Source organism: Gambusia affinis, linkage group LG18 (assembly GCF_019740435.1).
Source record: "Gambusia affinis linkage group LG18, SWU_Gaff_1.0, whole genome shotgun sequence".
NCBI lineage: Eukaryota > Metazoa > Chordata > Actinopteri > Cyprinodontiformes > Poeciliidae > Gambusia > Gambusia affinis.
The window spans coordinates 17,821,606-17,833,485 of record NC_057885.1 but is presented as its reverse complement, the minus strand read 5'-3'; the positions used below and the strand labels follow the sequence as shown (position 1 = coordinate 17,833,485).

At 36.4% G+C, this 11,880-nt stretch overlaps 1 protein-coding gene across 1 annotated transcript; it reads right to left on the bottom strand.

The window, feature by feature from the left end:
- Positions 1–407: 407 nt before the first annotated feature.
- On the bottom strand, positions 408–10,096 carry tmem179ba (transmembrane protein 179Ba). Its single transcript, XM_044097615.1, has 6 exons — positions 9,796–10,096; positions 7,719–7,916; positions 4,075–4,271; positions 2,426–2,563; positions 1,245–1,323; positions 408–1,144 (listed from the first exon to the last, which is right to left on the bottom strand). The coding sequence occupies exons 2-6, from the start codon at positions 7,815–7,817 to the stop codon at positions 965–967; spliced, it is 693 nt and encodes a 230-aa protein (XP_043953550.1). The 5' UTR covers positions 7,818–7,916; positions 9,796–10,096; the 3' UTR covers positions 408–964.
- Positions 10,097–11,880: the final 1,784 nt, after the last annotated feature.

Sequence of the window (11,880 nt, the reverse complement as noted above, 5' to 3'; positions counted from 1 at the left end):
TCCATTATGCTGTTAATCGTTCTTAGGAAACAGATGAAAACAGCTACTGCCTGTTTAGTAAACTTCCTGTCTGATGAGATGTAGTTTCAATATTTCATCCTAATTGTTCTTTAATCGTGATGTCCTCTGTTTTGTAAAGTGCACCAGTTCCTCCTACATGATGCTGGGACTTTCTTACTAGCTAAAGCTAGCATCTTCTTAAGGTTGTTTGCTTTTGCTGTGGTTGGTATGTACATTTTGTACAACAACCACAACAGAGAGGAAAACAAGAAGTAAAAACTGGGATGGTCACAAAGATAAATGTCTGTCTAAAGTAAAACATGAAGTTATAGTGCGCGTGTGTTGAACATTTAAAACATACTTTGCAAAAACCAAAAGATTTATCTTAAAAGAAACAAGAAACTGTATTCCAGTGCAAATGAATTTAGTATTGGCCAGCAGGGGGAGACATTTAGCAATATTTCTTCTCAAATAAGGGCTTTTTTTTTTTTACAGATTTAACACAAAAACATCAACTAATATCAATGCACACATTCACATTTAAAGCTTCAGAGGTTATATTGATATTTAATACTTGATTTAGGCAAATAAAAATCACTTCTGACTCGCATAAGGACACAAGGTCTGTATCAGATAAATGTCTTAAGTTATCTCAGTGTTGCTGAAACAGAACTTGGTTGATTTTTTTTTTTACAAAATTGAAGGTAAAGATTATGAAAACAAGTTGCAGCAATAAAGGTTTCCCAATTTTTGGCTGAAAAACAAAGTTTGTGATCCAACAATAAAAAAAAAAAATACAAACAAATAAACTAAACTGGCTTTAGTTACATTCTTAAATCTTTGGATTACAATGCCAAAAGCACAAACTGTGATTACTTTCACTAAAGTACGCTGCTGATTACAGAAAAACTTGAAATGAATGTGGTATAAAATAAGAGACAGTTTTCCCAGCGGTCCCTGGGTATTACTGCGGCCGCGGGGGCCGGTTGAAGAACGGCTCCGTCTCTGCGGCGGTCGCCCCCGGCTCGCCGAAGAGGGATCCGGCCGGCGTGGGGACAAGCTTCGCCCCCGAACTCTGGCGCCTCTGGACGATCACCAGCGCCCCAATGATGATCCAGAAGAAGAAGTTGACCCAGACCGCTGTCTGAGGAGCAACGCGACACAAAAATAGGAAAATAAACAATCAATACGCATCAAGCATTTTGAATAATGCCATGAATGTCAGAATGTGGTGGGATCCATACCTCTGATTTGTGAAGGTTGCTGTAGATCCTCGTTCCTTGAATTGGACTGACCCAATTTTTGCTCTGAACTTCGTCACAACTTGAAAACAAAGAAACAAAAACTCTGACACAAAGCTAAAGGAAATTTGTACCTCATCTTTTATAGAATAGTTTGTAGTTTTATCCTAATCCACATATGATAAACAACTTCATTGTTTTTGTTGTAGCACCATTTGATTATGTTTTGTGTTTGTTTTAAATGTATCCATTGTTTATTTTTGTTTGTTTGGTTAATTTATTTGTATTACTGTTATTCATTCTCCATTCTACTTTGTAGATCATTACCTCCTTTTGCTTTTTGTTAGTCTGTAATATTTGTTCTATATCCACTAATTGGTGATAAAAAAAAAGATTATATGTAAAAAAAAAAAAACTCATCTTTTATGCTCAACTAAATTGTAAAATCTTCAAATATGACATTTGTAACAGGTTTTTACTTTGACAATATCACAAATGTGAAGTTTGTCAAACATTTGTTTGCATCTGTTCTTCAAATTTATTTTGTTTAGTCAAAAAATTACTTTCACCTGACATTTCTTGGTGTGTTAAGGTCTGTGGTTACCATAGCAACCAGTAACTGACAGCTCCCTCCCCCTTTATTTCTGTTGCCGTTAGTAACTGTGGGGCAGAAGCTTCTGGACTAAAGTCAGCAGCCATCTTGATTTCTATGAACTAAATTGATTACATATAAAAAATAATATAATATTCCACAAATACAAATTTCATTCTGCTTGTAATAGTTTAAGTAAAATAGTGTTTCTTCAATTTTACCAAAGTAGATATTTATCAGAAATTTACATCTTTTTTTTTTCAAAAGTTCATATAACATTTGTGGCTCTACGCAGGTTTTATTAACCCAACGGAGAGTTAAAAAAAGCTATATTAAAGCTATCCTCATTCATCAGACAAAGCTATGTCTTTTTGTGACAAAGGAAAAGCAAAGTTTGGCTTTTTTGACTGCACCAGTTCAAATAAAATCAAAAGAAAACATCTCCCATATTATCTCTATAATATTTAGAGAGAAAATCTGAAAAATAAAGATCCAGCTTCCCGTAAAAACTCAGAAATAAAGAGCTGAAATGAGCTTTGTTTAGTTTGTGGTTTTGTCTGGTTTCTGACCAGAGGAGGAAAAAGGTGAGCACCTTTTGACCCCGGTAACAGTTAGGAGGATGGAGTCGCAGAGCGAGTCGCGGCCGATCTTCAGCATGCAGCCGGTGATGAGCAGGAAGAACAGGAAGATGCCGCTCACAAACACCATCACATTCAGCCACAGGCGCTCCCTGGAGGACGACAGGAAACAGGAAGAGCATGACGAACGACGCAGAGAAAGAGCAAGGAGGATTCAGCTGAGCCTTTAACCACAGTAGAAACAAGATATTTACTCAAACCAGACAGTAGGCCTGTCACAATAACAAACTTCCCAGAATTCATTGCGATAATATTGTTTTGAGACCGTTTTCAAGTAATGTAATATTGATGGCATAATAATGCAAGTACACATTCTCAAAAGATTAATAAACGTTAAATTCTTATAAACATTTAACACGGAACTGGAAGACGTTTTAAATATTCAAAATAAATAAACAAAAACAGAAAACAAGCAATATGAATTATGAAGTCTCTGTAGATTTAATTGTCCTTCAAATAAAGAGCCGGTTGAGACTTTTAAAAACCGTCAGTTTTCTGGCCGATCTTTAAAAGTCTGATCTGCCGATTCCGATTTTGGCCAATACCAATTTTTCGCCACCATCTCTGATTGGGTACTTTGTTCTTCATCATTTAAGGAATTATCGATTTAAAACAAGCTCCCATATCTTGCTGGAAAGTAACTTGTAAGTACGTATAGTCTTACTTCAAGATATTTGCAAGACAAAAAATACTTGGTAGGAGTTAGTCTATATAAACCCAATGCAAATATTAGATATTCATAAAAGTCCTACGGCTTGCATTTCTGAAACAACGTTTTCTTGTTATTGTCTATTTGGTTTTGTTCTACATTTTACGACAATAAACACACAATATCGCAACACATTCAGCATTTTCTAGCTTTATATTATTTTATTTATCCCTGTAGCAATGAGCAGTAAATCAATTAAGTATAAAATAATAAATGAAAACGAGATCAATAATTTCCATTTCCATGGTTGTTTTTTTTCTCATCTCTTTTTCTACCAATGACTGAATGAGGAAAGTCTTCAGTCTGGAGCTTTAGTCTCAATTAACTCTATTTTTAAGAACAATTTTGTTTACAGAGACTTCATAACTAATTGATTTGTTGTTTATTTAAAATGTCTCCCAGATTCGATGATAAAAGTTTGTTAGAAATTTAAGTTTATTGCTCTTTGACAATGATTTCTTGTATATTTCTTGACATTTTTCATTTCAAAACAAGAGTTATTGTTTATTGCAATAACTTCTGGGACAATTTATTGTCCAGCAAATTTTGTTATTGTGACAGGTTTGTTGTTTCTTTAGTGGCTGAAAGCTCCAGAAATGTTACAATCCAAGAAAGAAAAGTTGACCCTGGAGTCGCCCAAAACAAATTTTCCCAGATTTATCTGAATGCAGCCTATCGATCTGTTTCATTTGGAATAAATCATCAAAAAAATAAACCTTTCAGATAGTTTTCATAAAAATGTGTAAATAAATTAGAACAACTGCTTTCCAGTTTCTGAAGTTTAAAGGAATAACAACACGTTAGCTTGTTTTGCTTCATGTGTCACTCGTCTGGTTTGGGTGGTGATTAAAATAATAAAAATGACAGGACAGGACACGTCCTGACTGCCCTCACCTTCTCATTTCTCCCTCCATGCAGAAAGCGTACACCCAGTACACTGTCAGGGAGAAACACACCACCGCCACCATGATGGAAATGGCCGACACAAAGTAGCACAGAGAGGCAGAGGTGGAAGTCTGGACTCCGATGACGTTTCCTGTCGTATTGTAGCTGACGCTTCCATACAGCATGCACAGACCACCGAAGTTACCCTGACACAGAGAGAAAGACAGGTTTGAGATCACAGACTCGGAGCAAATCCAAAATGTTCACAAGAATATAAGTCTGCAAAGCAGCCAATCCAGGGACACCTTTTGTTTTCCTTGGTGCTGATTGGCTGAGCCCAAGATCAGACATAAGGAACAGGGTTATTATAAGCCTGGCGGGCCACCAGGCTTTACTTGCACCCCCACCAGGCTAAGCTTTGCTTGTTTTATTTATTTTAGGGTTTTTAAGACTTTTTAGTTGTTTAAGTATTGTTGATAATGTCTTCCAATAGCACATAATTACCTAGTAATATTTTAAAATTTCGTCTCAGCTTTAAACATTTTTTAACTCAGAAACACTGAAAGTCGCTGGATGCCCTAGCTTCCCTAACGCCAGGCTTAGCTAGTTTTATGTTGGAGACCCTGAAGGAAGAGTGTGGATGTTAGCTTCTGTGGTAGTGCTAAAATGGCTTCCAATCTGCGTATTAATGCATATTAAAGGTGCGGTATGTAATTATTATAAAAATATGTCTTTTATGTATTTGTTAAAACTGTCACCATGTTGTAACTGTTTGTTATGAGACAGATAATCTGTGAAAAGGTCGACCTCTGAATTCCTGAGCTACCAATGTTGTCTGAAGAAGTTCAGCGCTCCAGACCAAAAACAACCAATCAGAGCCATGTTTTAGCGCTGTCAATCAATCTCGTGTACTAACTGCTACATATGCTAATGGTGGAGAAACAACTTAAAAACAGTTTATCTATCTATTATTTGTGGCCATGTTGACTAACATTAGCATTCATAACAGGCTATACTTGCTGCAGCAAGAAAGGGACTGCAGGGAGGATGAGCAGCACCACAAGGAGAGGTTATTGGGAATACTAAGACCCGCCTCCTGGCTCTGATTGGTTTCTAGTTAGCACTGGTAAAAGACAGAGGAGCTCAATTTTTTCACACTAAAAAAGCTATCGCTGCCAACAAGAATTTACCTTTTTTTAAAAACTGAAAGCACTCCTAGATCACTGTTTTTGTGTTTCGTATATACTCTTCTCTAAACCCCAATCTGACAGTTGAAAATGAGTTCTTCTTTCCACTGTCACCCCATGCTTGCTTACTATGAGGAATTACTATGCTTACTATGAAATTGATTAATTGATCATCCACCGCTGCTACATGATTGTGCAAGAGAGGTTGGTCTAAAGCAGTGTTTCTCAAATAGTGGGGCGCGCCCCCCCAGGGGGGCGCGAGGCTCCATCAAGGGGGGCGCGTTTGACCTCGGGGAACATGCTTTTTTATTTTTTTATTTTGATTTTTTTGACTGTCCTAGAATAAAGTGCAATTGCACCTCCACTACATTAGGGGGCAGTGGCGCTCTCATTGGCAGAGTGTGCGCAGGGAGCATTTGCTCGGTGGTGTAGGGGTTTGCGCCTTTGCACATAGTATGAGTATGAAGTGTAGACACGAAGTGTAGCAGACCCTCAAGTGACACCATGGAAAAATATTTAACAGGAATTAGAAGACAGGCGAAGAGAGACGGAGATAAAGAGACAAACGAAAGTCTTCCTAAAGCTAAGACGAGGAAATATGACGAAGCGTATGTAGCGTTTGGCTTCACTGTGACTACGGTGGGAGACGAAGAAAGACCGGTGTGCTTACTGTTGGCAGCGGACAGCATGAAGCCAAATAAATTAAGGCGTCACTTAAATACATTACACCCCAATCACGCTGATTGGGGTGTAATGTATTTAATGTGTAATGTAATGTAGCCATTAATCCAGACATCATCTTTGATTAAAAAAATCAGCACAGATTATTTTATATATTTTTGTTTTGCAGGTTAAAGTTTTTTTAAATATTGTGCTCCTGAGTTAATGTTGGTGATCAGTTTGAATGCATTGTTATTTATCGATTTTATGTAATTTTATTTTTCAGTATCATATGGTTTGACATGGTCAGTCAAAAAATGTTAATAGTTTAATCAAGGATTTCATTTTATTTTTGAATTTCAGATGCACTTTAAATCTTTTCTGTTACAGTTAATAAAACTATTATTTGTGGTAAGTCGATCCATATTTCTTTTTTATATTCTCTTATATGTTAATAAGTATGCAGTGTTATGCAGAGGTGTACTTATAACAGTTTTATTGACAGTGATACTATTAATAGTCACAGGGGCTTGGGGGGGGGGGCGCGAGATGTTTTCTTCTTCCTAGGGGGGGCATGACAGAAAATAATTGAGAAGCACTGGTCTAAAGTCATTGACTCAATGCAAAGAGCTAGTTTTCTTAAGATAAAATCAACTAAATACTTTTTACCAACAGCAAAATAATTTAAATTTAACTGCGATAAATAGGATCAAATTGGAAAGCAATTGATTTTTTATCTGTTTGTGTGACTGGATTAAATGAACTTTCTGAATATATACTTGTGTTGACATTTGTTGTGAATCAATGTTAGGTAAACAAAAAAAGTTAAATTCAATGCCAGCTAAAGTATCAGACTGGACATATATCATAAACTAGTGCATTGATATCCCTACACTTGTCCCAATAAGCAATTAATCACATAATAAATTAAAAGGAGCTTGATCATTTTCATTGAGATGCAAATTTTTTAAGGTCAATTTTGTTTACAGACTTCATTAACAATTTTATTTATCGTTTCAGATGCGTGTGATTTTTTAAATCTCCGAAGAAGACCATTTTATTTATTGTTTTTGATGTGTTAAAAATGTCTTCCAATTACAGTGCTGCACTCTACTAAATTAAAGCTTATAAAATCTCATATCACGGTTTATCTGACAAAATTCCTTTTATTTATTTTTTTCATTTAACAAATATCCAATAAATTATTCTTTCTGATTTCTACATTTGGCACCACCAGAGTTCCATACACGAGAGAGAGAGGATGGGCGCGACTAGCGACTAGATCACAAGACTCGCTTATTACTGGCGCACATGTTCACATTTCCTCAAACATTTCTAACAAAAATACACTAAGATAAAACCCAAACATAACATTTAAAACACTTATCAGCCGTGATGAACTTGTGTTTTCCGGATACCTACATTAGACTTTTTTTCGCTACACATTTAACATGAAATATTCCTTCATAATAGTTATAAATAAAACCGCTGTTGCACTTTAAAGGCTGGTAAACAGAATAATATTAAAGTTTACTGATGTGACACCGTGGATAAAGTACATGACACTGTTAGAGGGATGTGAGAACGTGTCAAAACTTTAACCATTTGTGGGGATGAGGGAGTTAAATAGTTGCTATAGTAGAAGATAAAGACACTGTTTTGTTTAAGCAAGGTTTTCTCTTTTGGTTCCGTGTTTTCTAAACTTTCTAGAACTCCCCGGAGCAGAGAAGTGAGTTTCCCCGGAAGAGAGCGCGTGCCGCCCCGGTGGAAGCCCCGGTAGAAGCGGGGTTTCTCCGTGAATCTCACCTGGACGATGGTGAGGGAGGCGGCGGCGACGATCCCACAGACGAAGCAGCAGGCGTACAGGCTCAGCTCCAGCACCAGCAGCACCGACACCGCCATCATCCACCCAGCGGCCCGCTTCTGGACAGGGACCAATGTCAAGGCTGCCACGATGAGCAGGGACCACTTCCGGGAAGGAGTTTCAGAATAAAAGCTTGATTCCTACAGGTGACCGTTAGTGGAAAATATGAAACACTTTCAGGAATATTTACTACGACGATCAATTAGAGCTGTTATAGACAGAACCCATCCAATCACTGAACAGATGCTTACAACAGATAAATGTGTGGATGTGCCAAAACTTTCTCCAGCTGAACAGAAACAAAACTGAAGTTATTATCTTTGGACCTAAAGAGGAACGATCTAGAGACAGTGCACAGCTTCCGTTATTACAACTAAAAACCAGCGATCAGGCCCGAAACCTGGGAGTAGTGATGGACTCTGACCTGAACATTCAGAGCCACATAAGACAGTTACAAAGTCGGCCTTCTATCACCTGAAGAACATTTCCAGGATTAAAGGACTAGATCTAGAGAAACTCTTCCATGCGTTTATCTTCAGTCGTATTGATTATTGCAACAGCGTCTTCACAGGTCTGTCCAACAAATCAATTAAACAGCTACAGCTGATCCAGAATGCTGCTGCTCGCGTTCTCACTAAAACCAGGAAGATAGAGCACATAACACCAGTTTTATAGTCTCTCCACTGGCTCCCTGTAGCTCAAAGAATAAACTTTAAAATACTGTTGTTAGTTTATAAATCACTGAATGGTTTAGCAGCACAATACATTAAAGATCTGCTGCTGTTGTATCAACCTTCCAGAACTCTCAGGTCTTCTGGTTCTGGTTCTGCTCTGCATCCCCAGAACCAGAACCAAACAAGGAGAAGCGGCATTTAGCATCTATGCACCACAAATCTGGAACAAACTTTCAGAAAACTGTAAAACAGCTGAAACACTGACTTCCTTTAAATCTAAACTAAAAACCCACTTGTTTATAGTTGTATTTGAAACGTAATAAATTGCAAATTTATTGACGGAACCTGACTTGGTGTTCTGTTTTGATTGTTGATTCTATGTTGCATTGTGTTTCTGTGTTTGTTATGATGTAAAGCTCTTTGAAATGCCTTGCTGCTGAAATGTGCTATACAAATAAAAATTGATTGATTGATTGATTGATTGATTGATTGATTGATTGATTGATTGATTGATTGAATAAAATGCATAGTAAGTTTCTGACAAAAACCTCTGATAATTTTACATCATGTGCTTTCTAGAAAAAAGCTTAAATGTGCCAGAAAAAATTCTGAAATTTTGGGATAATCTAAATTTTTGAGAAAAAAGTTTGTAAATTTCTGAGTTTGACAATTTGAAAATCTGTTAGAATAAACTCTGTGACCTGTCCTGTCAATGGCCTAAAGAAAATGGATGGATGGATGGATGGATGGATGAATGGATGTTAGAATAAACTCTAAAATTTTGAGATAACACAAATCTGCTGGGGGAAAAAAATCTGAAACTTTGGGTTTAATATCAGAAAATTTCTAGAAAAAACAGGGATATTTTTGAGTTTGAAAAGTCGAACATTTACTATAAAAAACATATATTTCAAGATTAACATGTGAAAAACCTTATAAATTCTGAGATCTATCTAAAAATTTCAGAAGTTTTTTTTAGCAAATTTCTTTATAAATTAGACAAAACTTACAAGTAGCTTTTAAGCAAAATGTATGACCTTGTATTCAGTAAATAATTTCTTACTACATATTAAAAAGGTAATTCTACTGGCAGATTATTTAATTTATAACATGAAAAAAATGTCTTGCTTAAAGTGAAATAATCCACCTGTAGTGCTACTATTTTTAAAAAAATCGATATTAAGGAACTAAAATAAGCTGCTATAACTAGCTGAAAAGTTACTTTTAAGTTAGTTTTCTTAGATATTTGCATTAGGAACTACACCAAAAATACTAGATAATGTTTTGTATTTTTGGAAGAAGCAAACACAGTTTAGTTTCAATAAAGCCAAGTTTATCAGCTCACCTGTTTGTCAGGTCGTGCAGATCTTTTATTTTGAAGGTAAAAGTAATAAATATCCGGTGTCGCTCGCTTGCTTTAACCGTCGAGCCTCCACCGCCAACAGTCCTCCAGCCTTCAGGCTCCTTTCTTTCATATGATGTCAAGTTTCTTCCTTTCACTCTGCACAGCCCCACATAAAGACATCAGAAATCATGTCTGTCACACTGCGGAGGCAATTCATTTAGACACTTCCTGACAAAAGCGAGCAAATCTATTTTCACCGCATAACCCACAGATTCCAGCTGGGAGGTATAATCTCTAAAAGCTGTGAGAGAGACCAGGGTCACTGGGAACTGCGCTGGCTTTAGGGTTCGGTATAACAAATGCAGAGTCAGGCGATCGGACTTTGTCATAAGTTTGAGGATTCATAGGCATGACATGGCATTTAGACGTGGCTGCAGATGACTGAAAGTGGAGCCTTTTCTCCTCCGCAAAGCTTAATCAAACCTTGTGACTTCTGTCATCTGACCAGGTCATTTTCTTCTATATATATGACACAATTTTAAATCAGCAAGTGGATCAGAAAGTTTCTCATTCATTCATCACACTGCAAAAACACAAACTCCAAGAGAAAGTTTTTTTTTGTCTAGTTTCTAGTGCAAATAAGATATTATTTGTTAATTATTTTTGTTAAATCAGGCTCCTATATCTTTCTGAAAAGATAATTGTAAGTTACTTTTGTCTCATTTCAGGTCATTAAAATTCTTGCTCTTGAAATTAAACAATTAAACTGTGTAGTTTTATTAGACGTCAGTACTTTTATTTCTACATGTTCTTTAATACCTTTTTATCTGTAATTCAAAAAAATATATAGACTCTACTGAAAATAAAACACATTATAAATGATCCATCTCCAATAAAGAATCAGCTTTTCTGGCATTAGAGATAGATATGTTTTAAGGATAAAGAGAGAAAATTATTTTGCTTTTAAATGCAATCCATTTTTTAATGCATTGTTGTGAAAAAGCTACTTGTTAATAGATTTATTCTGTTTTATTTTTTGGCAGCAACAGGATCCATCAAGCATTGGAAAAACTGACCATTGGGACATTGGCAAGTTTTCTGTCAATTTGGTGAAAAATCACTCTTTCATCCTTAATTATTGTCAGCATTGCATCTCTTCTGCAAATGAATAAATGTATTGTCTTCAGTCCAAAGGATTAATCCTTAAATTTGGAAAATGTTTGCCTTTGTGTGTGGTGTTCCCTCTGAATGAGAATCAGCCGCTCTATCACAAGGGTGAAGGGCAGCTGATTTAACTTAACAAATTGAGGAGAAGTTTTGGCTTTGATGGAACGCCGTTTATAATTGCTGTCACACCCGGAACAGATGAGTAAAGAACTTTGAAGAACAGCTCTGTACATTCAGCAGGGTCCTGTAGACTGTGTGGGAGTTCACCCAACCGGTCTAAGTGTTGTTGGACTCTGAAAAGACGTTAGAAAGTTCTGTTGGGGGTAATTCAGGTGAATTGGGTACCAGAAGTGTAGATAGGGGCTGTTAAGATCCTGTATGACTGGATCTTAAGTCATACAGGACTTAAGATCCAGTCCTGTATGATTGGATCTTACAGGACTGATCCAGTCCTGGTGAGTTTCCATGGGAACAACCAATCACTTCGCAGAAATGACCAATGATTGGCCAAGGGAGCCCTAGCTCCGCCCCTACGGCAACCAACACCAGATAATCAAAAAAAAAATGGATGGATGGAACTTCAGGAAATAGTCAGTAGTTTAAATTAATTTAAGATTTTACATTGAGAAATCTATATTTTTATCCAATTAATTGGTGCTACGGTTATTGGCACAGCCTGATGTGTTGGGTTCGCCAAGTTGTCATGACAACCATTAAATTACAACTGAAAGTCAAATCAAAGGGAAACTACAAAAAGACTTTTTATACTACAGTATAACCATGTTGACCTATTAAACTATTAAACCATGTTGACCTATTAAACTATTAAACCATGTTGACCTATTAAACTTTTTAGTAAGTGAAAAAATACTATAAGGGTATTTTTTCACTTACTAAAAATTTTTTTAAAAATTGAAT

Bases quoted from the DNA above. Each gene is read 5' to 3' on its own strand.
- tmem179ba (XM_044097615.1), bottom strand. From the start codon at position 7,817: ATGATGGCGGTGTCGGTGCTGCTGGTGCTGGAGCTGAGCCTGTACGCC. The intron at 2,564-4,074 runs GTGAGGGCAGTC...GTCGTCCTCCAG, and splicing joins ATGGAGGGAGAAATGAGAAG to GGAGCGCCTGTGGCTGAATG. The intron at 1,145-1,244 runs GTATGGATCCCA...GTTGCTCCTCAG, and splicing joins GCAACCTTCACAAATCAGAG to ACAGCGGTCTGGGTCAACTT.